We start from the raw sequence: 27,826 nt of genomic DNA on the forward strand, positions 1-27,826 counted from the left end.
TTTGCGTGCTCATTTGTGTTTTGTGTCATGGATAATAAAACTCCTGACATACAACCAGTGCCTCCAGACGCCTCTATAACCCCGTCACAATACAACTAAGAAAACTTTCTTGATTTTGAATAATTTTAAAGAATGCCTAGTCAGTGGAAAAGAAAGACTGACAGAGGTGTGCCTGCAAATGTTTTTTTTTTTTAAGCATCTGATGAGGTCACAAAGAGGTAGGTGGGGTAGGTTGTAACAAAGGAAGACCATGTATTTGACATCATCTCACAAGGGCTGTGACATTTGAATTGAGGTTTGAATTGGTGCCATTTGTAGTAAACAAATGTGTGTACTTTGTATAAAAGTTTGAGAAGTCTAGCTTAAGTTACAGGTGCTGAAGCAAAAAGTGTTACAACCATACACAGTCTCCCCCATTTATCTTTTCATATAAAATGTGGTTCTACAAGACTCAGTCTTTTGTTTCTTAGAAAAGTAAAATCTTATCTTAGTAAATCAAGACTTTTACCCAAAACATACAAATGACAAATGTAATACATTGGTGAAATCTGAAACTTCATTATTTATTACATTAACACAGAGTAGAATAATCTTTCAGCAATGTTAAAAAAGATCACATGACTGAATAAAGCATATTCACAGAAAATAAATAACACGATATATCTGAAATAGCATATATAAAGATGCTAACCTCACAAAGAACATTTGCCAAATACTATATTAAAGTAATATAAACATTTGTTTGCAAAATAAGTCATTATATCAAATATGTAAATATATATTTATTATATATCTTTTTTTAATTAATTAAAAATTACTTTTTAATAAGTACTTATTTTTAAATGAGTAATTTTAAATGACTTCACGGGAGGCTGGGACCGGGGCTCAGGGGAGACGCCCACTTCCCGACACACCTCTACAACTCCACTCCCTCAATCACAGTACAAGGTGTGCTGGTCTTAAAGGTTTCTCTTTGACAAGTGAGGAGAAAGTCCTCTCAGATCTTCCTAAGCAGAGCTTTATAACAAACTGAACTGTAATACTGATGTAAAAACACAGCACTGAATTGTACAGAATTTCATCTCCTTAAGCAGACGTTTCAGCCTGTGTCACTTCATATAGTCGGTTCTCATCAAGTGTGGCTGTAAAACAATAATCAGTGTTACAATAAAGCATATTTGTTTGTTGGGTTCTACTAGTGTATTTTATCCCATTATTTCATTTATTCATTTATTTGCTTGTTTTTTTGTTAAAATACTGTTTTCCTTAACTAGTCAAATCAAAGAACTATTTGTAAAGTTTAGTAAGTAGATGGTCAGGAAATGATTCTTACTTTGAGCTCTGTAGTATTTGACAGCCAAGATAAAGGACAGGAGCACATACGGAGAAGCTGCCAGTAGACTACTGAGGTGTCTGAGGACTGAGACTGGGGCTTCAGAAACTACACCAACACACACACACACACACACACACACACACACACACACACACACACACACACACACACACACACACACACACACACACACACTTTGTATTGAGTGGCAGCTACCAGCAGCAAGCTGTGACAGGAGAGGCACAGAGTCAAATATAACACTCATACTAGCATGTATTCTATAAAGATAGCTAGCTTCACTAGAGGAGGAGAAAAGATCAGCATTTAGTCTTCTAGCCTACTAGTGTCATGGTGGGTCAGCCTGGAAGCCACCAGAGGGCGCACGCACGAACCTCTTCTCTCACACGCACGCCCACAACTACACAGAGCACACCCTCTCATACCAGGACATTCCTTCCATCCCAATCACCAGAGTATTGACACCTGTCACATAATCAGTTCAGGGATGTATTTATTCCCACAGGTTGTGCTGTCCAGTGTTGTGCATTCAGCTTGCACCCTCACCTCGCACCATGGGAGAAGCCTGCTCTGTTGCTAAGACCAGCGTGCTCCGTTGGTTATACTGGTATGTATACTGTTATGCTCTTCATTTTAGTTTCCATTTCATGTTTGTTCTGCCTTGTGGCCTGAGTATTTAAGTTCCTCGTTATGGATAATAAAACCAGTCGCTCTCAGCCTCTGCCTCCTGCTGCTTCTGTCCCTGCGTCACAACTAGGGTGTTGGTAATCTGGGATTACAGAGATCCCTGTCTATTCCTGTGTAACTCCTTAATGCAACATAGAGGAAATCTGACATTTTATCCACTTTCACAAATTTGTTGTTCACGTGTTTAGCTGAATTGTTTTACAGAAAACTAATTTGTCACTCCTTGTCTGCCTTTCAGCATCAGCCTGTGTAAAAGTGTGTGTTTTACTCCTTTAACATCCTTGTACATGGAGCTGGAAGAAGGCGGCCATGCAGTTGAATGCTGAGTCATTATGGTCTGTAGTCCTCTAATATAAAACCTTACACATTTAATCCATCACTCACTGTCAGAATAAATGTTTCATATTAGCAACTATTCTTGATATTCATTTCTTTTTTAGAGTATCCTAGACTTAATCATGGTTTTTTAGATTAATTGGTTCTTTAATTATCCCATCAGAGTAAAAAATAGTAAATAATTTTTTGATGTTTTCACAAGAATAAAAACAAGGTGTGAAGACAGATCCTGATCTAATCCAAAAGAAGTCAAATATGAAGAGATGGATTTCTCACCTATGACTGAGATCCAGCTGTGTGGAGACTCTCTACTCTCTGGGTATTTACAGTAGTAGAGACCCTCGTCTGATTTTGAGACGGCAGGAATGGTTATCTGTCCTGTGGTCTGGGTCTGAAAGGGTGATCCATCTTTATAGAAGGAAGCTGTGAGGTTTGAAGGTGTCTGGCTGCATAAACATTGTAGAGTGAGAGAATCTCCCTCAGTCACGGGGTGGACAGGACTGTCCAGAATCACATCACCATCTGTGAAAAAGAGACAGAGAAAACAAAGTGTGGAAAATGCACACAGGTATCTTTAAATGCACAAAATATTATTCACAATACAATCAAATGTATATTCATTGCATTCTATCCCTAGTCATATCAGATATGGACATTATTGGAGACACACCGTGCACTGTGATGTTGACAGGAAAATTTCTCCACACTCCAGATTCAGACTGACACCAGTAGACTCCAGTGTGGGATGTGGAGAGAGAGCTGATGGTGCATGTAGATCCTGTAACTGATCCCCAGCCTGATGAACAATCTGACACACTCCTGTTGTGTGTGTATTGCAGGACTGTCCATGCAGTAGAGTTACTCTGGTCCTCACAGCTCAGTGAGAGAGAGTGACCACTGAAGTGTTGACTTCTGTTGGGACTGATGATCAGATAGACTAGAGAAGACACACCTGTCAAAGGCAGACAGATCAGACATTGTAGAAAGCTGCTATTTAAATGAACAGTTCATTGTATTACAGGGAATCTGACAGTTTAACTAACAGAAAATATTCAGACATTCAGACTGTGGTGTGGAAAAGTAAATAAATGATGTAATTTATGTAAAGAACTGCCTTCCTCCTAACCACACAAATACACACCTGATATTACCCTAATGCTAATGTTAACTGTATTATATTCTTAAAACTTTACTGTTAGTTGTATTGTCTTAACATTACATTATTAACTGTACTGGGATCTTAATACTATATTATCTGTGCTGGGATAATAACACTACATTATTAACATTATGTACTGGGATCTTAACACGACATTATTAACTGTACTGGGATCTTAACACAACATTATTAACAATATGTACTGGGATCTTAACACTATATTATTAACATTATGTACTGGGATCGTAACACTGTGTTCCAGTCTAAAGGTGGTGCTCTGCTCTACCACTTATGCTGGTACTGACACATACATGTTGCCACTGGGAGATCCTGCCTGTGTCTGTAGCTGGAACTCAGTGAAGCTTCTTTTGTGCAGTCATCAACCCATCAGTCTAAACCAGCCTTGTGTCTCCTCTGCTGTATGGATCCTGTTTGTGTTCACCAGTATATACTATCACTTAGCAGAAACATCCTTACCAGTAACATTTACCCAGAGTGCATCACTGTAGTGTGTGTAGTAGACTGGGTTTCCTCTTCCAGCTCTGCACCAGTACTGGCCTCCATCAGAGGAGGAGGTGGAGTTGGTTTCAGTGCTGGTCTCATTCTCCAGGTTCTGTGTGTGTTTGGACCAGTAAAACCTCCACCCAGCAGACTGCTCCAGCTTACAGTACAGAGTCACTGGGTTTCCTATCAGTGCAGCTCCTTGAAGGCTGGATGTGAGTTCAGGTTTAGGTTTCACTGCTGATGAAGATGAATCAAATGGTTCAGGACATAAAGCGAGTTCACACACTGCTTCCAGAAGATTTACCACAGTCATGATTTAACAGAGACACACACTATACTAGGATGTAACATCTCAACCTGAGGAGGAACTGATGCTGATCTGATCTGCTGGTGACCTGAACCTGACAGTGAAGTATTTAACTCAGACTGATGGACTACAGAACTACTGCTGGTTTTACACCACTGGTATGTTCAGTTAATGTATCTCACTCAACCAGAACAAGTCAATTTCAGGTCAATGTGGCATGAGGTTATTTCAGTTCAGTGTGACTTCATGGTGGTCATGTGATGTTGTGATGAATAATAAATAAAGATTAGACCACACTCACCTGATACAGTCAGAGTAACAGCATCACTGGTGTGGGAGTAGCGGGATCCTCCTGCCTCTGTTCCTCTACAGGTGTATTTACCTCTATGATACTGCTGAGCACCACTAATTGTGTACACCTGTTCATGGAAAACTGGACTGTTTGATCTCTCTTTCTCCCAGCTGTACTGCCACCTAGTGGCACCTCCTCCCTTTATGTTACATGTGAGAGTGACAGTCTCTCCCACAAATACCTGTGGATCAGGTTTTATTGAGACCACAGCTTTTGGTCTTTCTGTGGAAAGACAACAAGATATTTCTAACGTCAACTAAAAAGCACTGATGAGGCTGTTCACACATCTATGTGTGATGGTGCGCTGGTCCCAGTCTGACATGGACACGCCCACTCACACACCCTTCCTCACAACCACTCCCTCTGTCATCAGCATCTCACTATTAATAATTACCTTTACCTGTTGGTTATTAATTATCATCCTCTTTAAAGCCCAGTTTAAGGTGCACAGGTTCCTGCCCTCGATGCTGTGCATTCAGCTCAGCACAGTGAGACTACAGTCCCTGTAACTGAGTCTGCTGCATTCAAGACTGTCAGTGACGCACCAACACTGTGCATAGATGCTTCTAGATGTCACTGAGAGCTCTGAGCTTCTCTGCTGCCTCGACGGCCTTTTAATTTCTGTTTGTTTGATTGCATTATAGAGAATGAAGATGATCAATCAAACCCTTCACCTCTCACCCCTCCCTGCTGCAGTTACATTATGTACTATAATACTGTGGTCTTGCTTTCCAAAAATAAATGTGACATTTTTCAAATTTCAAAGCTATATTACTAGGGAAATGACACAGGAAAACATACCTGTTACTGTGACTGTGACCCAATTACTGTCACGTGTGTAGTAGTTTCCCCTCTCTGCTCTGCAGGCATACATGAAACTTCCTACAGTAGACATTGTCTCACTAATTGTCTTAGTGTGATCATCTCCACTGGTCCTGAACGTTGGAACGTTGTAGTTGTACCAGAGAAACTTCCATCCTACAGACGACTGCACCTCACAGCTCAGAGTAACGTTGTCTCCAGTGTAGATGGAGCTGTGAGGACGCACAGTCACTGTTGCTGTGGGTTTATCTGTTGAGATATAATGTTGAATGAATGAGATTCGCTCACTGTATAAGTAGAAGTTGTTTAAGTTCAATGTGCCTCATTTATCAATGTTTTAGTAAAGGTGTGCTTAAATGTTTTCGTAAATTAAACCGAACAAAATATTTTCGCCTAATTTACAAACATGTCGGAAACACCAATTTTCTTCGGATTCACGTGCGTACGTTGATAAATATCAATCACCTGCGGATTCACGAGCGTGTTCACAACACATCTGATTTGCATAAAGCGACGCCCCCAAAATACCATAAAAGGCAACGCACACCCGCCAGAAATCATATATGTAATGCTGCAGCCCGGAGCCCCGGTGGGCGTGGGTAAAGGGCGGAGCATGTGTCAATCATTATTGAATGCAGCCAATCAGATACTAGACTTTCGTTGTCAATCAATTTTTATTAAGCCAATTATCAGCCAGAGTTAGCTGTCAATCATTTTTTACTGCAGCCAATCATCTTAACAGATCTGCCAAATGAAGGCGGAAACTGCACGGAGAAGCTCTTTAAACAGAAGTATATGCCATTCTTGCACAAAAGTAGCTGAATAAAAACATTAGAAGAGCCATGACTTTAGGCATTTTTAAATCAAAGTTTAAAATACTTCTCACTTGTTATTCTGGAACGACAGTTTAAGGTTTTTTTCCCTTTATTGCACGTATTGCATCATTTACATCATATATATATATATATGGCGAGTGTAAATTGTTAGCGGAGGGGAGGTGTAAATGGACACAAATTAAGTATTATATCGCGATCGATCGCCAAGTATAAACGCCTCCGCCGAGCAGAGCGTTGAGGAGCGATTTCGATTGGAGAATCGTGCTCTATTTTTTATTATTAATTTTTTTGCTGATGCTGGTCCAGCGTGTCGCGTGCCACTGATTATGCCTCGGCGTGCCAACGGTGGCCCGCGTGCCATAGGTTTCCGACCCCTGCTGTAGAGCCTTTGAATATTAAAACCATTGTAGAAATTAAGTTCAGATGTGACCAGCAATGGAGCACAAGTAAAAGAAGGACGCGATCACACAGTCTCATTGAAAATGTAGGATTTAATGAATAAAGTGCACCAACGCAAAACCCGTAACATAATCCAAATAAAGTTTGAAGACCAGTATTTTTTTTATATAATCAGGCATTGCTTTTAATCGTCATAATTATGGAGAGCTAGCTAGCTATCGTATGCTCACCGTGTATCTTTCGCCAAGAGAAATTCGTGGGCAGAGTTTAATTACATCTTTGCGGGAGTCATTGAGTTGGATTAACTCTGATTTGATCAACTCTGTCCGATAACTCCAACACTCCATCGTTATTTGATTATATCAAAACAATACTAGTCTTCCAACTTTATTTGGATTATGTTACGGGTTTTGCGTTGGTGCACTTTATTCATTAACTCCTACATTTTCAATGAGACTGTGTGATCGCGTCCTTCTTTTACTTTACTTGCTGAGCCTAATTTCTACAATGGTTTTAATAATCAAAGGCTCTACAGCAGGGGTTGGCAACCTATGGCACGCGGGCCACCGTTGGCACGCCGAGGCATAATCAGTGGCACGCGACACGCTGGACCAGCATCAGCAAAAAATTAATAATAAAAAATAGAGCACGATCCTCCAATCGAAATCGCTACTCAACGCTCTGCTCGGCGGAGGCGTTTATACTTGGCGATCGATCGCGATATAATACTTAATTTGTGTCCATTTACACCTCCCCTCCGCTAACAATTTACACTCGCCACATGATGTAAAGTATGCAATACGTGCAATAAAGGGAAAAAAACATTAAACTGTCGTTCCAGAATAACAAGTGAGAAGTATTTTAAACTTTGATATAAAAATGTCTAAAGTCATGGCTCTTCTAATGTTTTTATTCAGCTACTTTTGTGCAAGAATGGCATATACTTCTGTTTAAAGAGCTTCTCCGTGCAGTTTCCGCCTTCATTTGGCTGATCTGTTAAGATGATTGGCTGCAGTAAAAAATGATTGACAGCTAACTCTGGCTTATAATTGGCTTAATAAAAATTGATTGACAACGAAAGTCTAGTATCTGATTGTCTGCATTCGAAAATGATTGACACATACTCCGCCCTTTACCCACGCCCACCGGGGCTCCGGCCTGCAGCGTTACCCTTCTCCCAGAAATGCCAAAATGACAGGGAAACGCCAGAAGAAAAGGAATTTCTCAGAGGCAGAAGTAGCAGTAATCTTAACTCAAGTGCACGCTAACCAGAAATTTGTATTTAGTAGTGTAAGTACCAGAGTCACAGCACCTGAAAAGGCCAGGATTTGGAAAGAAATCAGAGATCAAGTTAATAGTGTATCATCAGTCGAGCGCAGCATAACGGAGGTATGAAGTATAAGTTCGAGTTTACAGAAAATATCACAGTCATTGCAAAATGTGGGGAAAAATAAACTAAAACTGGAACAAACAAAAAAAGACTGAATTTGAGTTATACACGCCAAATTTACAGGCGCATGGCGCTGACGTGCGTTGACTGCATCATTACTGGGGGCTTCGTTTAGAACCAGTGGTGGAATACGTTCATGGGGTACCACGGCTTCAGGTAGAGGAACACCATGCTTCATAGATTGTGTAAAATGCAACAGGCTAGTATTATATGGCGGACTTTCTTGGGATGGTAAAGCAGGGTGCCTCCGGCTGTGTCGACTCGAGGCACATTAGTGCGCTCTATCACACTGCGGGTACGGGAATGTACTTCATTGTAGCGACAGTTCAGCCATTGCCATTAAAGGATCAAATCCTATGGGGTACTTCCTTTTATAGAAACACATTATTAATTAAAATTATGTCTCTAATTGCATTAACCTAATGCATGGATATTAGCAGTGGCGTGCACACATAGACATCAGGTGGTGCTAAAGCACCACCAACTCTGCCCTTTATCAACGAAAGTGCCCTTTTGAAACTTCCGGCTTTTTTTTATCATTTTACTGAGGTCGGTTTGAATCTGAAATGATCTTTTGAAAACCTGAGCGATTAAAAACAATGCCTGAAATGAGCCACCACCTCGCACACACCCGAGCTCTCTCTTCCTTTAACACCAGATGCGCTGCAGCAGCAGTTCAGTTCAGCGAGTGGAACGAAGCGTCTTCAGCACAACACGCACGGTCACAGATAGACTTCTTCTCCCGTCCCCACCAGCCAGGTCACATACACATCAAGTCAAATCGTACCGTTTGCCCTCTAAGACCAACGTGAAATCATTTTGTTGTGCAGTAAAATGTGTCATACAGCACCAAACTACTACTAGACCCGTGATGAAGTCCATGGATATGTGGGTCCATGTTCTAGAGGGAATAGGGAGAGGGTGGAGTAACCCGCTGGGCTTAGATCTACTCCATTGTCTACTGCGGACACCACGAGAGGTTTCTCCAGCGGCACCAGGGGTATATTTAAGAATGTGACAAGGGAGGCGTCAATAGAATTCCCTGCTGCCCCGGAGTCAACCAAGGCTAACAAACGATCCATCCATGACATGGTCACCTGGGGAGTTAAACCAACTGCTGGGGAGCATACATCAAGACTCGTTGGAGCCACCCTAGTCACCAACGGGTCTGCCCTTTTCCCTGTAACTCGGAACAGTCTGTGATTTTATATGTTCTGCCCCACTATAATACAAGCACTTCCCTTCACGGATGCAGTTCTGCCTCTCCTGCCTATAGAGGCGTGTGTGCCCCAACTGAGCTGCTCCTCCCTGTCTTTGGTTTCAGAGGACACTAGTAATGAGGGATGAGCTGTATTTCCACTCAAATCTGTCATATTCCAGTATGTCACATTTAAAGCCCTATCCGGACGGGATTAGTTTTTCAGGGGGACGTCTGTGAAAAATATTTCACCCTTGTACTCAGTGATAAAACTCTTGCATCCGGACAGCAATTGAAAAAACAGGAGGACCCGTGAGTTTTTGGCTTTCTCGGTCACATGACATCGCCTTATCACGTGATAGCATGTTTAATTCTAATGTCACACTGCCAACTCTGATGATTCCTTTTTAACTTTTAACTTTACTACTGTTCAGTTCAGCATTTAAGATCTCCGTTTAAGTTAAGCTATTTTGTTAAACCAATACAGAAAACACATTATAAAAAATCGCTAATGAATGTAAATAGCTAAATAAATCCGTTAAATAAAATAAAATAAATCCATTAAAAAATCCAGTAAATCCATTTTCGCTCGCCGCTGTCTTTACGTGGATCTCCGTGAAAACGCGCGCCCAACGTGTAACTACGGTGCGTGGCAGTGGACATATAGCTGTTTTATTAAACGCGAGGTGATGTCTGCATGTATAAACTCAGACATGTGGATCCGGACGGGACTAAAATTACCAGACGACCACGGAGTACAGCGAAAAACAGTAGGTAATTCCGCCTGTAATTTTCTCTGAGGACGTCTGAGAAAAACACGGACATGCTCGTTCCGGACGGGATTAAAATCACAGAGGACCCCCCGTAAAAGAGAAAATTACCCCAGGACCCCCTGAGAAACTAATCCCGTCCGGATAGGGCTTTTAAGAGTGATTGTCTCTCCTATAAATACTTCTGACCAGTCATGTTGTAATATAAGTGTTGCTTGTGGTCGTTTTGTAAGAACATGTAAGAATAGTAAAGATTTATTGTTCTGTGATAATGTTTCTGATATACTCTATGTACTATATACACTGCTCAAAAAAATAAAGGGAACACTTAAACAACAAACACAATGTAACTCCAAGTCATCCACATTTCGTGTTCAGATAGGAAGCAACACTGATTGTGAATCAATTTCAACTGCTCTTGTGCAAATGGAACAGACAACAGGTAGAAATAAGAGATTTTCAACTGATTTCAAAGATTTTTATTAATTGAGATCTAGGATGTGTTATTTGAGTGTTCCCTTTATTTTTTTGAGCAGTATACTTTAACAAGACTCTGATCCTTACTATGTACTATATACTTTATCAAGAAGAAATTTATTTGCTTTAGATATGTCGGGTTTCGGGTTTGCCACAACATTTAACATTGGTTCCATTTTCAGTTGTGGATAGAAACAGATAGTTTTTTGTAGCTGACAGACTACCATGACACATTGCGGTGGCTAAGAATAAAATACTAAATGTTCTTTAATAAGTATTTTCCATCCATCCATCCATCCGTCCATTCTCTTTACCGCTTAATCCCACTAGTCGGGATCATGGGAGGCTGGAGTCAATCCCAGCATCACCAGGCGAAGGAAGGGTACAAATATAGAAAATAAAGAATAAACCTCTATGACAGTGCAAGACGCGTGAGTGTCAGTAGAGGTGAAGTGAGAGTTTCTCACAGTAACAGGGTCTCCAGATTTGGGTTTGCTGTTGTAAATTAGCAATAAAAAAAATAAAATCATAGTAAAGTTAAGAAAGACACCACTGTAAGGATGAAGGTATCTAGTCTCTCTGAAGACAGTAGTGAGTGTACGGTGAGGTGAGGTTGAGGTTAATGAATATTGAAGAGATGATCAGACTCACTTGATACAGTCAGTGTAACAGCATCACTAGTGTGGGAGTAGCGGGATCCTCCTGTCTCTATTCCTCTACAGGTGTATTTACCTGTATGAGACTTTGTAACAGGCCTGATTGTGAACACCTGACCACTGTGGACATGTCTGTATGATCCCTCTTCAGTCCAGCTGTACTGCCACGTAGTGTCACCTCCTCCCTTTATGGTACATGTGAGAGTGACAGTCTCTCCATCAAATACTTGTGCATCAGGATCTATGGAGGCCACAGCTGTTGGTCTTTCTGTGGAACAATAACAAAATAATGTGGTGTGTCTATTGTAACAAGAACACGTGAGACAGATACAGTTCCCAGTACAACCAGTGTGAGAGCTCCACTGGTCTGTGTATTTTGGTTCTGCTGACTGTGGTCTCATAGAGGAATCAGCACCTTCATACATGATCACTAAACTGTTCATACTGCTACTCCATATCTAATACATGAACATGAACTCTCCTAGTTCATATGGCTGTATCTTTAGCCCATGGTCTCAGGTTTTGTACTAAAGCTACATGTGTAATACAGGACCCCACACACCCACTTCACTGCTCCTTTCAGCTTCTCCCATCATACTGTTACTATAAAGATCCACAGGCTGAATGAGATGTAGTGAAAAAGTCTTTTACCATGACAGCTACTAATTATCACTAAATAACAACATTGATCTTAATATTAATTATTATAGTGTTTTTTCAGCCAGTGGAACTTAACAGTGACCTGATGGGAGAAACTGAAAGGAGGAGTGAAGGAGACGTGAAGGGTCCTTTATTATGGAGCTTTACTCTCCACAGACTCTCCACAGCATAGTCTGATAATGGATAGTCTGATAGTGGATAGTCTGACAGTGGATAGTCTGAGAGTCTGATAGTGGAGTTTGCCTTGCCTGATTGGATAGTCGAATAGTGGATTGTCTGATAGAGCATAGTCGGATGGTGGATAGTTTGATAGTGGATAGTCTGATAGTGAATTGTCTGATGGTCTGATAGTGGATAGTCTGATATTGGATACTTTGATAGTCTGATAGTGGAGTGTGCCTTGCCTGATTGGATAGTCTGATAGTGAAAAGTCTGATAGTAAAATTATTGTACTGTGCATTTTCCCATTTTAGGAAAGAGATTTAAAATGCTGAACTTATACTCACTGAAACCACTTTCCTCATTTTAACTTCAGAACAAGTGTTCTGGTTGTTGCGTTTACAGTGTCACTGACAGAATCGTTAAATGTACCAGGATAAGGAGGAAAATGTTCATCACATAAATCACTTAGAAAACCCGTTTAAAATGTGTCAAAATAAATATAAATCCTCCCATTTAATCTTAATCATGATCATATATGTGAGGAGGTGCTGTCTGTTCCTGTCTACTCTCTTTGTGCATCCATACATGTGGTTATCTTTGTCTGGGTTTGAGGATTTATTTGGTGTCTGCGGATTTATTTGACTTATTTGGTCACCACTGGTGTGGTACTCCTGATCTATAATTAGAAGGTAAATGAGAATAGCTGAAGTGGTTTCTGCTGACCTTTGAACTCTGGTGAGACAGTTGCACTCCAACATCCCTGACACTGCTAGTGTTGCCAGAGTGTGAATGATGTATCTGAACACAAGTGTTAGTTAAGCATGTTGTGTTAGTAGGTGTAGAAACTCACACTGGCTCATATAATTCATTTACATTTGTATTAGAGTTTCTCCCTGTTCCTCCCTGCTTTCATGAGAGGCGGGCGCACTTTATCTCTGCTCCTGCACTCCCTCTGTTTCAGCTAGCTTAGCTTCTTTGTCTCGTCTTAGTTTCCTGACGTTGTTCTTCGAACTTTAGCAAAGAAAATGGATTTGATCAAGTGGTCTCTCAACGCAATTGGCATTATTTTTTCCACGTGGAGTCATGGTGTGGGAGAACCCACATGTCTGGACGGACTGTCCTCATCTGGATATGTGTTTGCAGGGTTCCCACGGGTCCTTGAAATCCTTGAAAGTTTGTGAATCTGAAAAAATAAGTTCAAGGCCCTGGAAAGTTTTTGAAAACAGGCATAAAAGACAGCCGTCCTTGAAGGTCCTTGAATATTTTGGGGGGTTTGAAATTTCATATGGATGAAGACCGCAGTCAAGGAATAATAGGGCAAAGTTGGTAGGAAGTCAATATTTACAAAAGATTGCTATGAAAAAGATTGTCATAATGTTTTAAATTTCTCATCCTTTGTTGAAAAATATGATCTGATATGATAGTTATAAAGATTTTTAAAAAGTCTGCAAAGTGATTCCTTTAGCATTAATTCAATTAATCAAAAATGTCATTTTATATTCAGAGTTGAATGAATGAGATTCTTTAAAGAAACATCCTAATACAAATTATAAAACCACAATGGCTTGTCAAATGGCCCATATCTTCTAAAGTAATAGAGACTCATTTCAAAATAATAAATAAGATATATCCTGTAGCCATGTTTCTTGAAAGAAGATTTAAACTTGATGTGAATTCATGTGCCTTTTGTAAGTCAGAAGATGAATTCCAGGAGCATTAGTTTTTTCATGTCAATATTCACAAAGTTTTTGCATGGACACTAGAAACTCAATTAATCTCAAACTTAACATTCTTTCTTTTGATACCATTTTACTTTATGCGGAAAACTTAAGTTCGGATTTCTCTGATGCCATAAAAGTAGTCGTACTTTTAGCAAAATACCACATTCACTATAGTAAGTGGAGTGGTTAAAATCCTTCTTTTCTCTTTATGATTGAATTAATTAAGAATCATTAAGTAGATTTAAAAACTTGAAAAATGCAAGAATCATCTCACACCAGATTTCTCTAATCTAATCTCATTATATGGCTTTGCTCCTCTGTTTTATGTATGTACTGTGACGGGCAGTGTGAGCAACTAAAAAGGAAGCGATCACGCCAAGTCTCAGGGAAAGAGGATGGTTTAATAGAAAGTGCGCAAACCAAATACCCGTGACATAGATCCAGATTAAGAAAATAATAACCAGCAGTCAACTGGTACAAAGACAAGACATATATAGACGAACAAACGACCCTCAGGTGAGACGGATCATGGGTCCCGCCCACCTGAGGGACGAACATCACGTGACCAAAAACAGGACATCTGCCGCTGTAAACGGGGGCGGCCGGCAGGGCCCCCCCCCCCTCCCACAAGGTGACATGTACTGTATGTGTATATGCATATGTGTATTATTGTTATTATTATTTGTCTACTGTCAACGTGTCAACGTAAGTTCATTTAAAATGATATTGATTCTACAGGGCCTATGCTGACTTACTTTGCAAAAGTTTGGTCATTCTCCTGTAGAGAAATTGCTTTGTTTGTTCAGCACCGAAAGCTAGTGTTTCCTGTATGTAGTTAACGTATGTGTAGCCGCTTTATGTGAATGTCACCTTCTCACAGGTACACTGCTTAATTGCCAGACATGTTGTGTGTGAATTAAGTTTTCGTTTAATCAGTGCTTAACGTCATGCACAGAACATTTCAGGATGCATGGCTTGAAATGGCATTCGGTCTTTTGAATTTGCATTGAATTAACATTATTTTGACAACATATTCAGGGGTAAGAGTAGGTAAATGGTGCCAGGTGCAGTCCCTGAATTTGAGGAAGTTGGTCCTGGAAAGTCATTGAAAGGTCCTTGAATTTGATGTTAACCGAGGTGTGGGAACCCTGTGTTTGGCTCAGGGGGGACGTGGCGTAGTTTGTGTCTTGCGCCTCTCTCCCTGGAAGATGTTGAGGACGTGTTCTTATTTGGAACTTTGATCACTGGGGTTCTGCCGAATGGATTAGGTGTTGCCCTGGTGTATCGAGAAATTAAAAGAGTGGGGTCAGTTATCGAACGCCCACGCAAATTGCCCAACTTGATTGATGCGGTGGGTAGAGCTGTTGGAACTCAGACTCAGACTGTGACTGTTAAAAGCTGGATTTGATCATGGATGGAATCAATGCTCTACGTGTGAAGTTGGATCAGTTGGGAGACCGCTGACTTAAGAGGAGTTTGTGGGCTCAAACACTCAAGGACGAGCTCCTTGCTAAATTCTTCATTCATGATTATCTGTATTGGCACCCAAACAAATTTCTCCCAGAAGGTCATTGTCTTGGTTACCTGCTCCGACCCCCACACAGAGACTGTCAGAGATGGCTCTCACCTTCCACCGCGAACTTTGACACAAAAAACTGTGTGCCAGGCCTCTGGCTCCCCCCTCCCTCTCTGAATGAATCTCGCCTCTCACTGCTTACTGTCTGTGTTATCAATGCTGTATGTGCTATGGGGATTTTTTGCATGCACACAGACTGTTGTCCTGTTTGTGAGAATAATCTGTGGTCATATTTTTTTGTCTCCTCCTAATGTTTATCTCTCTATGTTTCTCCCTAATCTGTACGGCGGCACCCTGAAGTGTGGCCACTCCAGGTTCTCGGTGCTTTACACCGGGGTCCTGGGGAAACTGAATTTCCCATTCGTGGGATCAATAAAGGTTATCTTATCTTATCTTATCTCTCTCCCCTCTTCATGTGTGTCTGCGGCAGGTCTTCATTTTAAATGTGGGAACATGTGTGAACTTCTCTTTCAGTTTCTGTTTTAACACAGAGCTGGTGGTTGTTTGCCTGTGAGTTCCAACCAAACAGGAAACCCATCTGATTCCACCCAACCAGCTGTTTTAATCTTCAGTAAGTGGATTATTCATACTGGGTTGCTTGTATTGATTTGTGCATGAACTTTTTACATGTGTAGTCCCACTGGCCCTTGTGAATAAACCTGCCCACATCTAAGTGAAGATATGAGTGTGAATCACCTTCAGCTTGTACACTGCAGATGAGCAGGACCAGGACTAGAAATGCAGAGAAACACAGAACATTATGCACTAATGTGAAATATTCACTAGTATTACAGGACATTATGCACTAATGTGAAATTTTAACAACTATCACAGGACATTATGCACAAATGGCAAATATTCACCAGTATTACAGGACATTATGCATTAACGGGAAATATGCACCAGTATCACAGGCTCCAAATGCCCGCAGAGCTGAATTTGATTAAACATCTCAAGTTGAACAGAATCTGTGCTAATGCTGCTTCAAATATCACATACATTATTCTCAGATACTCATGGAGACTCAAAGGAACAAACGTTCATATTGTTCACCATTTTATCCTGTACCATGTCAAACAGACATTTTCTTTGCACTTTTCATTTAATCTCCATAGCAACTGATACTGTCACTAACATGATTGAAGTGCTGACAACACTGCCTAACAAATATAACAAAGTTGAAAGGTTCAAACTGAGAAATTAAACTTCTGATATAATCAATTATCATACACATACACAACATCATAAACCGTCTCTTTCAACATATTAGCATGCACTGTAATGAAGACCAAGACATAATTCACTCACAGAGCATCACAGATAGACGTCTGAACTCCATACCATCCTAATACTGACTGACTGACTGACTGACTGACAGCAATAATGTGGTTTAAAGTCTGAGCACTTCCTGTGGTCTTACAGTTAGACACAGAGAGCAGAGCAGAGACAGACATGAACATTCACACCTCTCATTTTCAGAGTTAAAAACAATTACTACTTCATCAGCTATTCTGTGAAATTAACATGTTTTGAATGTTGCATGTAATGAAAATAAGTAATCTACCCCAAAACACCTCCCAGACTCATACAATAACAAGTACAGCTGGTCAATAATAAGACTGACACATTAGGGTTGAACACAACTGCATATATTAAATACAAGTATCAGCCATCTTCATATGTGGCACTTATACACTGAATAATTTAAAATATTAAATATGCAGATATGCTGGTGAGGAGCAAAAGCAACAGTGAGTTTGTTGGAGGAACTAGAGAGTGAACAGCTGCTGGTTCTGTATATGACACATTTATATTTCTGACTCCAGTGTCGTCCCCAAACTACTTGTGGTTTGTATCCTTTTCTTCCATCATGTTGAATGTCATATAAAACTTATAATGTCATATACAACTTGGTTTTACCCATAAAACTGGTGAAGTTGGCTAATGAAATATGGCTGATCTGTGCAGCTCCCTCTGTCCTTGCTGTGGTGGACGATCATGGTTCATGGAGATACATGGTGGGACTCACTGCTGTGATAAACTGAAACTGGCCCAGTGTCTGGAAGACCATCCAGATTCTCCAAACTACTTGAGGTTTGTATCCTTTTCTTCCATCATGTTGAACATCATATACAACTACCCAGAGTTTAAATAAAGCTCAACTTCTGGAAGTATTTCTGTTCGTTGTGTTTCAATTCCTCAATATTTAAAATTGTCATCGTCGTGGCAAGATCAGAAAAGAATCCACACCACATCCCCTTATCGAATCCCTCTTCTCTGTCTGACACCGTGTATGTGACACGTTAGTGTGGCTGTTTCACAAGTTACTTTTATTCATTTGCAATGGGTGTTTTTTTTGCAACTGTTCTTTGCATCAAATTGGCTGGTGGAATTGGAATGTTGAGATCATGTCATTGATGACCTCACTGATGACCTCACCTGTGCACATCACTCATGACCTCACATCACTCATGACCTCACATCACTCATGGTGCACTGATCTTGCTGTGCTGAGATGCCTCTGCTGGATAATATACAGTGGGATGCGAAAGTTTGGGCACCCTTGTTAATTTTCCTGATTTACCTTTATAAATAATTGAATGTTTGGATAAAAAAATTCAGTTAAATATATCATATAGGGGACAAACACAGTGATATTTGAGAGGTGAAATGAAGTTTATATGATTCACAGAAAGTGTGCATTAATTGTCTAAACAAAAATAGGCAGGTGCATATGTTTGGGCACCCAAAAAAAAACCTTAACTTAATATTTAGTAGATCCTCCTTTCACAGAAATAACAGCCTCTAAACGCTTCCTACAGCTTCTAATGAGAGTCTAGATTGTGGCTAAAGGTATTTTAGACCATTCTTCTTTACAAAACATCTCTAGTTCATTCAGGTTTGATGGTTTCCCAGCATGGACAGCTCTCTTTAAGCGACACAACAGCTTTTCAATAATATTCAGGTCTGGGGACTGAGATGGCCATTCCAGAACGTTGTACTTGTTCCTCTGCATGAATGTGTTAGTAGATGTTGAGCAGTGTTTAGGGTGGTTGTAGATGTTGAGCAGTGTTTAGGGTTGTTGTAGATGTTGAGCAGTGTTTAGGGTCGTTGTAGATGTTGAGCAGTGTTTAGGGTTGTTGTAGATGTTGAGCAGTGTTTAGGGTTGTTGTAGATGTTGAGCAGTGTTTAGGGTCGTTGTAGATGTTGAGCAGTGTTTAGGGTCGTTGTAGATGTTGAGCAGTGTTTAGGGTCGTTGTCCTGTTGGAAGATCCATCTCCGGTGCAGCTTCAGCTTCTTCACTGATTCCTGGACATTGGTCTCCAGAATCTGCTGATATTGATTGGAATCCATGCGTCCCTCAACTTTAACAAGATTCCCAGTCCCTGTACTGGCCACACAGCCCCACAGCATGATGGAACCACCACCAAAGTTTACTGTAGGTAGCAAGTGTTTTTCTTGGAGTGATGTGTTCTTTTTCCTCCATGCATAACGGCCCTTGTTATGGCCAAATAACTCTATTTTGTTTTCATAAATCCACAGCACCTTACTCCAAAATGAAGCTGGCTCATCCAAATGTGCTTTAGCGTACCTCAAGCAGCTCTGTTTGTGATGTGGGTGGAGAAAAGGCTTCCTCTGCATCACTCTCCCATACAGCATCTCCTTGTGTAAAGTGCGCCGAATAGTTGAACGATGCACAGTGACTCCATCAGTAGCAAGATGATGTTGTAGGTCTTTGGTGTTGGTCTGTGGGTTGACTCTGACTGTTCTCAACATCCGTCGCTTCTGTTTATTCGAGATTTTGCTTGGTCTGCCACTTCAAGCCTTGACTTGAACTGTACCTGTCTTCTTCCATTTTCTAACAATGTTTCTCACACTGGAGACTGAAAGCTGAAATTGTCAGGGTTGGACCCAGGCACGTGCCTCCTGCCGCCACTAGGCGGAGCCCGCGAGCTGGTACCAGGGGTAATCGAGCCCGATAGGTTACACCTGTTCGGCTGCCTATTTAAAGCAGGCGACTTCAGCAACGCATTGATGAAGTTGTCTGTAGTCACGTACTCTTACAGCCTAAGCCATATTTTCTCTTACCTTTGTATTACGCTCTCGTTGCTCTCTTTCTCTCGTTCCCCCCCCCCTAAGTGTTCTCAGGTTTGTTTCGTTTTTTTTCTCTTCTCCCTCTGTTCTTCGTCGGTTGTCCTCCAGTGTTCTAGTTGACAGTCTGACAGGTAACCTGGTAAGAAGCCACAGGTCTTGTACCAAAGCTTCGTCTTTTGTTTTGTGTATTTTTTCTCCTCTCCTTCTGACACGTTGAGGTTTCTCCGTGTGATTTTCGTTTCCCTGTTTTTTCCCTTATTAGACGCATTGTATTTCGTTCCGCGTGTTTTTTGTTTGTTTACTTACCTGACCTGTACACGTCGAGTTCCTCCGTGTCATCCTTCTGTTGTTACCCTTGAGTTTTTATTTTCGTTTTTCCCGCATCAGCGGAGGTTTCGGTTGGCTGTCTTTTGCCGTTTTATTTTTGGTTAGCGTTTGGGTTCTCACCACGTTTAAACCAACGCGTCACCGCCGTGATCGGCGGCAACGCGTTACAGAACAACTTCAGCCTATTATGGACCCAGCTAACCCAGACACCGACGACATGCGAAACGCCCTTGCTATACAAGGGCAGGCTATTGGCAGGCACGAGCAGGCGTTGCAGGAGATTCACACCCAGCTCCAGGCTATCGCTCTCGCTGTCCAAAAGCCTGATCCGCCTGCTGCGGCTCCCAGCCCTCTGGTTTCCCCTGGGGCTGTTGGGCTGTTTGCTGACTCTCGTGCTGAGCCCGCATTGCCCGCTCCGGCGTGTTATAACGGGGATCCCAACGAGTGTAGGGGGTTTTTGTTACAGTGTTCTCTTATCTTTGAGCAACAACCATCCCGTTTTCCCACCGAGCGTGCTAAAGTGGCTTATGTTATGGCGTTACTCTCGGGGAAAGCGTTACGGTGGGCTACACCGGTGTGGAAAACCAGCCGGAGCTCTGTTCCTCATACGAACGGTTTTCTCGGGCTATGCGGCAGGCGTTTTTTCATCCTGCTTCAGGGGGTATGGTTGCTTCCAAGCTGTTACGTTTGCGACAGGGCAGATCTACCGTGGCGGAATACTCCCTGGACTTCCGCACACTGGTGGCAGAGAGTGATTGGGGTTCGGAGGCGCTGGGGGCAGTCTACATAGAAGGCTTGAGCGAAGAGATCAAGGACGAACTGTCCCTCAGGGAGCCACCCAGCGGTCTGGACGACGCTATAGACCTCACCATTAGAATAGACAATCGGTTGAGGGACCGTAAACTACACCGTCGTTTGTTCGTTTCGCCCAGTGTTAAGGCATTATCTCCTGTGCGCAAGGCCACACACGAGGAGGGCGTGTCGTCGGAACAGCCCATGCAATTAGGGCACACTCGTCTCTCTCGTCAGGAAAGACAAAGCCGCATACGAGAGAGCAAGTGTCTGTATTGCGGCAGGGCTGACCACCGTATCGCCGAGTGTCCCGAGTTACAGGGAAAAGGGCAGACCCGTCGGTGAACGGGGTTGCACCGACGGGTCATGGCACCTATTTCCCCGCATGCGGTCTGATGCCTCATGTAGTGGTGTCATGGAGAGGTTCTGACGAACATCGGGTCCTGGCTCTCGTTGACTCAGGGGCCTCTGGTAATTTCATAGACACCGCTATCGTAGCCTCACTCTCCATACCTCTGGTTCCTCTAGAAAAGCCCATCTCTGTGTCCGCTGTGGACGGTAGGCTGCTCACTTCCGGGGACATAACCCACCAAACCGTCCCTCTGAACATTTCTATAGGGAACCACCACGAAACACTCACCCCCTACGTCATCGCTGCACCCAAACTACAGCTGATCTTAGGGTTTCCCTGGCTCCAACGCCACAACCCCGACATAGACTGGCTTAATCTGTCCATTAACCGTTGGAGTAAGGTTTGTGAACAGTCGTGCTTGGTGCCCCGCTGCAGCAAATCCGGGGAGAGCCAAGAAAAGATAGCGTTCTTAGAAAAGGTTCCTGCTGTCTACTACGACCTCAAAGACGTCTTTAGCAAAGGCAAAGCAGGCTTCCTACCCCCGCATAGAGCCTGCGATATCGCTATCAACCTCCTGCCCGGTACTACTCCCCCTAGGGGACGTTTGTTTTCCCTAGCTTTACCTGAACGCAAGGCTATGGAGACCTACATACAGAAGGCGCTCGCTGCTGGTACTATTCGTCCCTCTACCTCTCCCGCCGGGGCTGGATTTTTCTTTGTGGGGAAAAAAGATGGGGGCCTCCGCCCTTGCATCGATTACAGGGGGCTTAACAAGATCACAATTAAAGACCGCCACCCCTTGCCTCTCATGTCCTCTGCCTTCGAGGCCCTTCAACGGGCGACGGTCTTCACTAAACTAGACTTGAGAAGTGCGTACAACCTGTTGCGTGTCAGGGAGGGCGATGAGTGGAAAACCGCCTTCAACACGCCCTCTGGGCATTACGAGTACTTAGTCATGCCATTTGGTCTCATGAACGCACCCGCCGCTTTTCAGCGGTTTGTTAACGGCGTCCTTAGGGAGGCCTTGGACGACTACGCCTACGTCTACCTAGACGACATATTAATATATAGCCGTACCGTCCAAGGGCACCAGCAACACGTACGCCGTGTGCTCCAATTGCTACTCGAGAATCACCTCTATGTTAAATTGGAGAAGTCCCTGTTCCACGTCGCCGAAGTAGCCTTCTTGGGGTTCATCGTTGCCAAAGGCAAACTGGCAATGGAACCCGCCAAGATCAAAGCTGTGTCTCAATGGCCCGTGCCCACGTCCGTGCGTTTGGTCCAACGCTTCCTGGGGTTTGCCAATTTCTACAGGTGCTTTATTAGGAATTTTGGCTCCCTCGCGGCTCCGCTCTCTGCTCTCACTAGCAAAAAACTGGGGAAGTTCACATGGACTCCAGAAGCCCAGAAAGCGTTCGAGACCCTTAAGGGCCTTTTTACCAGTGCTCCTGTACTGCAGGTTCCTGACCCTGAGCTTCCCTTCATTGTCGAAACTGACGCTTCTGATCTGGGTGTTGGGGCTGTTCTCTCGCAGCGGGTCGGGGTTCCTCCTAAGCTGCATCCCTGTGCCTACTTTTCACACCGGTTCACCCCTACGGAGAGACGGTACGACGTAGGGGACAAAGAACTCCTGGCCGTTAAGATGGCCTTAGAGGAGTGGCGACACTGGCTGGAGGGGGCTCGCCATCCTTTCCTGGTCTGGTCGGACCACAAAAACCTGACCTATCTCCAGCAGGCCAAGCGCCTCAACGCCAGACAGGCCAGATGGGCCCTGTTTTTCAGTCGTTTCGACTTTACGTTGTCGTATCGTCCTGGCTCAAAAAACACCAAGCCTGACGCTTTGTCCCGTCAGTGGGAGCCACCTCTCGTCGACAGTCCCCCTGAGACCGTGCTTCCCCCGGGAGTCGTTGTCGCACCTATCCGGTGGGGTATTGAGAAAGCAGTACAGGATGAACTCGCTAACGAACCCGGCTCTAGCGGTGTTCCTCCTGGCTGTCTCTACGTGCCCTCGACCGTCCGGCGTAAGGTCCTCTTATGGGGACACACCGAACGGTATGCGGCGCACCCCGGTGCTAGGCGGACCGCCGAGCTCATAAAAAGGAGGTTTTGGTGGCCTGCGATGGATCAGGAGATCCGTGACTTCGTGGCTTCCTGCGAGGTGTGCACCAGCTCTTTTGCTGGTTCATGTAGTCCATAACTACGGGTTTCCTCAGGACGTGGTGTCCGACAGAGGACCTCAGTTCGCCAGCAGCTTCTGGAAGGCCGTTTTGACCCTCCTCGGTGCCTCCGCCAGCCTCTCATCGGGTTTCCACCCCCAGTCTAACGGTCAGACCGAGCGAGTAAACCAGGACCTGGAGCAGACGCTCAGGTGCCTGGCGTCCTCTAACCCCGCGTCCTGGGCCGACCACCTGTTGTGGGCCGAGTACGCCCACAACACGCTGTGGCATTCCGCTCTGGGTATGTCGCCCTTTGAATGCTTGTTCGGGTATGCGCCTCCCCTGTTCGCTGATCACGAGCAGGCCGTGGCTGTGCCTTCTGCTGTGGCTCAGTTTCGGCGCTGTCGCAAGGCTTGGTCGCGTGCTCGCTCGGCCCTGTTGGAGGCCTCCTCCGCCTATTGCCGCAGCGCCGACAAACATCGTCTCCCTGCGCTGTCCTGGTCAGCGGGTGTGGTTGGCGGCGGGTAACTTACCGGTGCGGGGCGGCACCAAGAAGCTGGCTCCTCGCTTCCTGGGCCCGTTCAAAGTCGACCGTCGCATCAACCCGGTCACCTACCGTTTGGTTCTCCCTCCGTCCATGCGTGTCCACCCGGTGTTTCACGTGTCCCATCTCCGGCCGTACTTGTGTAGTTCTTCTCCCGCCCCGGCTCCTCCTGCGCCGCGTATGGTTGGTGGTGGTCCGGTTTACACGGTGCGGCGTCTTTTGGACGTCCGTCAGGTCCGGGGGCGGGATCAGTTTCTGGTAGACTGGGAGGGTTACGGTCCTGAGGAGCGGTCGTGGGTTCCCTTCCCTGATCGCGGCCTTCTACCGTGACAGGGCTGTTGCCCTGGGCCCGCGGGGTCTCGGGCCTAGAGGGGGGGGTTCTGTCAGGGTTGGACCCAGGCACGTGCCTCCTGCCGCCACTAGGCGGAGCCCGCGAGCTGGTACCAGGGGTAATTGAGCCCGATAGGTTACACCTGTTCGGCTGCCTATTTAAAGCAGGCGACTTCAGCAACGCATTGATGAAGTTGTCTGTAGTCACGTACTCTTACAGCCTAAGCCATATTTTCTCTTACCTTTGTACTACGCTCTAGTTGCTCTCTTTCTCTCGTTTCCCCCCCTGAGTGTTCTCAGGTTTGTTTTGTTTTTTTCTCTTCTCCCTCTGTTCTTCGTCGGTTGTCCTCCAGTGTTCTGGTTGACAGTCTGACAGGTAACCTGGTAAGAAGCCACAGGTCTTGTACCAAAGCTTCGTCTTTTGTTTTGTGTATTTTTTCTCCTCTCCTTCTGACACGTTGAGGTTTCTCCGTGTGATTTTCGTTTCCCTGTTTTTTCCCTTATTAGACGCGTTGTATTTCGTTCCGCGTGTTTTTTGTTTGTTTACTTACCTGACCTGTACACGTCGAGTTCCTCCGTGTCATCCTTCTGTTACCCTTGAGTTTTTATTTTCGTTTTTCCCGCATCAGCGGAGGTTTCGGTTGGCTGTCTTTTGCCGTTTTATTTTTGGTTAGCGTTTGGGTTCTCACCACGTTTAAACCAACGCGTCACCGCCGTGATCGGCGGCAACGCGTTACAGAAATCTCTGACATAGCTTTCGTTGTCCTTCCCCTAAACCATGACGGTGAACAATCTTTGTTTTAAGGTCATTTGAAAGTTGTTTTGAATCTCCCATGCTGCAACTCTTCAGAGAAGATGCAAAGAGGAGAAAAACATACAATTGCCACCCTTAACTACCCTTTCTCATAATTGGAGTCACCTCTGTATGGAGGTCAAGGGTCACTGAACTTACCAAACCAAATTTGAGTTCCAATAATTAGTTCTAAAGGTTTTGAAATCAATAAAATGACAACAGTGCCCAAACTTATGCACCTGCCTATTTTTGTTTAGACAATTATTGCACACTTTCTGTAAATCATATAAACTTCATTTCACTTCTCAAATGTCACTGTGTTTGTCCCCTATATGATATATTTAACTGAATTTTTTTATCCAAACATTCAATGATTTATAAAGGTAAATCAGGAATATTAACAAGGGTGCCCAAACTTTCGCATCCCACTGTACTAAGCATTATTTCAAATCATAACAAGTAAAATTACTGGACAATGGTTCTTCTGCCATTGCATGTCACTGCCCGTCCCCAAAGCAATCAGAGGCCCCTGACACTTCTTAACCACGAACAACATCCCCCACATTCTGACTAAGAGCACCAGCTGTGGTTTCCAGAAATTAACTGTTGTGTCTGCACCACCTCCTTCTGCATGTGTTGTTGTCTGTTTGCTTCTATAAACCTTTCTATTCTGAATTATTGCTCAGAGAAGCACATAGAATGCACGGCTGTATAACTGGATGATTTCTACTGGTCTACCTGAAATTCTGAAGGCTTCATAGTGACTGTAAGAACTGCGTCTTTCACGTCTGCATGACATTAACATTAATACATTCACGTGACCTTGTAGGATGACTTGCGTTTGTTGCATCCTGGATACAATACTGCATACTACTATGGGGACCAGTATCCATTATACAGTACATACTGAGTGGAGTATGCAGTAAGTAGTATGCTATTTCACACAGAGCCTTACACTCCAGTTAGTATCTTGACCTCTTGCTAATTTGTGCCTAATCCCTGGTAGCCTATTTGCTCCTATTTTTACTAGGATTGTTTGACCATCGTATCATCAGTAAAGCTCCAGTGGACCTAATCACCTGTGTCTAGTGTGAAGGTTGATCTCCTCATCTGTACAGTCCTGCTTCTTCTCAGCTCCTGGTCTATGACCAACATATGTAAATGCTGAGTGAGCCTGTTAAAGGCAACACTCCTGCTCATTATGCAAAGCTCACAACACAAGGCTGGGAGAAGATCTGGACATCCTGCTGTCTTCTGATCATGGAGCCAAACAGGAGATTCTTTGGCCATGTTCTGGTCTATGAAGTCTCCTCTACAAGCATGGCTGTGTGTGACCTCTTAGAGATCAGGGTTATAAAACCCCAACGGTCACTTCAGCCCTGCCGTACCACAATTCAACTTCCTCCCATATTATTTTCCTTCATTTCATGTTTACCATTCCATCCCTTCAAGTGTTTGCCCATTATTAGTCTCACCTGTTTTCCCTCTAAACTATGTATTTAACCCCGTGTGTCCTCTCCTTCACCACTGGACATTGTCATTGTTAGCCAGCAATTCTCTCCGTGCCTCGTGACATCTCTGTTTCACTGTTGGTGATGTACACTGGATTTGTTTCCATGCCAGACTGTCGTGGCTGTTTGATGGATCGTTCTGTGGACTGTGGATGTGGAACTGCTGTTAAAAAAATAATGTTGCTCCCCTCTGCACCTACAACCTGCCTCTTGCTACACAGCGTTACAGGAAGTTCCTTGGAATTCATGTGAAGCTCATGTCATGTCAGCATTACATAATGGCCAAATACCATCTGACTGAACGTTACTCTAAGAACGAGCAATAGGCTGCAAGGGGTGGAGTAAGAAAATACAGTAACACTTGTTCTTTGCCCCATTTGCTCATGTACTTGATTTGAGACTCTTTGTAATGTTGCATATAAAAAGGTGATGCCACAGGTGTTAGATGGTGGTGTGAATATGTGACTAAACCCACAGAGCTGCATGAGCACAGAAAAACACAACCACAACAACTGTTAACCTGCTTCATTAGGAAGTGCAAAGCATGCACAAAACAGTTACACACAGCTCCTTGGTACAAGAATACAAATGAAAACATTTCTTAATAGGCCACGAAATACAATGTGCTAAGTTTCTAAGCTTGTTAAAGATTAAATTAACTGTAACCATATTGAAGATGTTTTTTTCTGTAAGACTGAAGTCTTCTGTGTAGTAGCAGTGTTATATGGGGGTGTTGGATCATTTTCAGCACTGCAGTCACACTGATATGAGGCTGGAGTGTTAGTGTTTCTATATATTTATCTTCTTATATTTACTTATCTTAATTAGTTTTATTTACTTTACTTTTTTATTATATTGTTTACTTTACTTTTTACATTTTATGTTATTTTACTTTAATTTCTTTAACATTTTCTTTTTGTCTTCTTTTTATGTTTCTTTTATTTATACTGTAAAGCACTTTGAGTTGCATGTATGTATGAAAGGTGCTATATAAATAAAGATTATTATTATTATTATTATTATATGGAGCTGATAAAATGGACAAACATTTTAGAAACAAGTAGGTGCTCAATGTTACATAATGTATTTTGCTGATAAAAAAAATAAGCTAAAGTAAAAGGTATGAAAGAATTATTTTCTGCATTTGAACAGCTCCATCTAACAATCCAGGCAAATACCTTTGTCTTCCAATTTTAAAGAAATATTTTGGTCATGAGTCCAAAGTACATGTCTCAGATGGCATTGCATAAAATAGGAAAAATAAGTCCTGGAAATGTAAACTAATTTCGTTTTTTTTAATTTATTTTTTTAATAGGAAACTAGCCCACAACAAACTGCAAGTGGATGATCAGCATTGAGGGACATATCGTCTATGAGGGCATTCAGACAACTTTTGCATCAGGGCTTGCTGCACCGTTTGCAGTGTTCTACATTTTCAACCTCCAGTATCAAGACGAAGCCTCCAAAACCCTGCAAAAAATGGAATTTATTCAAAGGTAG

At 43.1% G+C, this 27,826-nt stretch overlaps 2 protein-coding genes and 2 long non-coding RNA genes across 8 annotated transcripts in view; 2 read left to right on the forward strand and 2 right to left on the reverse strand.

Annotated features, from left to right (window-relative positions):
* LOC143474515 (Fc receptor-like protein 5) overlaps positions 1-27,826 on the reverse strand; it is a 94,907-nt gene that overhangs the window by 27,181 nt on the left and 39,900 nt on the right. The window lies entirely within an intron of this gene.
* Positions 634-16,766, reverse strand: LOC143474518 (leukocyte immunoglobulin-like receptor subfamily A member 3). Of its 2 annotated transcripts, XM_076972002.1 has the most exons (10): positions 16,735-16,766; positions 16,123-16,158; positions 11,303-11,575; positions 5,501-5,770; positions 4,649-4,921; positions 4,014-4,277; positions 3,048-3,329; positions 2,654-2,899; positions 1,334-1,441; positions 634-1,142 (listed from the first exon to the last, which is right to left on the reverse strand). In XM_076972002.1, the coding sequence occupies exons 1-10, from the start codon at positions 16,763-16,765 to the stop codon at positions 1,087-1,089; spliced, it is 1,839 nt and encodes a 612-aa protein (XP_076828117.1). In that variant the 5' UTR covers position 16,766; the 3' UTR covers positions 634-1,086. The 2 variants fall into 2 exon arrangements, with proteins under 2 accessions (XP_076828117.1, XP_076828116.1); XM_076972001.1 differs by lacking the exons at positions 16,123-16,158; positions 16,735-16,766 and having other exon boundaries at positions 11,303-13,703.
* Positions 1,825-3,224, forward strand: LOC143474524 (uncharacterized). Its single transcript, XR_013120805.1, has 5 exons — positions 1,825-1,961; positions 2,280-2,376; positions 2,580-2,696; positions 2,794-2,945; positions 3,090-3,224. It is a non-coding gene; the product is annotated as an uncharacterized LOC143474524 (long non-coding RNA).
* On the forward strand, positions 9,974-27,801 carry LOC143474525 (uncharacterized). The gene is made up of 5 exons (XR_013120806.1): positions 9,974-10,174; positions 15,901-15,997; positions 17,151-17,274; positions 17,395-17,520; positions 27,642-27,801. It is a non-coding gene; the product is annotated as an uncharacterized LOC143474525 (long non-coding RNA).

Source organism: Brachyhypopomus gauderio, chromosome 14 (assembly GCF_052324685.1).
Source record: "Brachyhypopomus gauderio isolate BG-103 chromosome 14, BGAUD_0.2, whole genome shotgun sequence".
Lineage (NCBI taxonomy): Eukaryota > Metazoa > Chordata > Actinopteri > Gymnotiformes > Hypopomidae > Brachyhypopomus > Brachyhypopomus gauderio.

Excerpts from the sequence above, each read along its gene's own strand:
- LOC143474518 (XM_076972001.1), bottom strand. The coding sequence starts at position 11,750 with ATGAACAGTTTAGTGATCATGTATGAAGGTGCTGATTCCTCTATGAGA. Across the intron at positions 3,330-4,013 it reads ACTCTGGGTAAATGTTACTG|GTGTGTCTTCTCTAGTCTAT; the intron begins GTAAGGATGTTT and ends TGCCTTTGACAG. Across the intron at positions 1,143-1,333 it reads CAAATACTACAGAGCTCAAA|CCACACTTGATGAGAACCGA; the intron begins GTAAGAATCATT and ends ATTGTTTTACAG.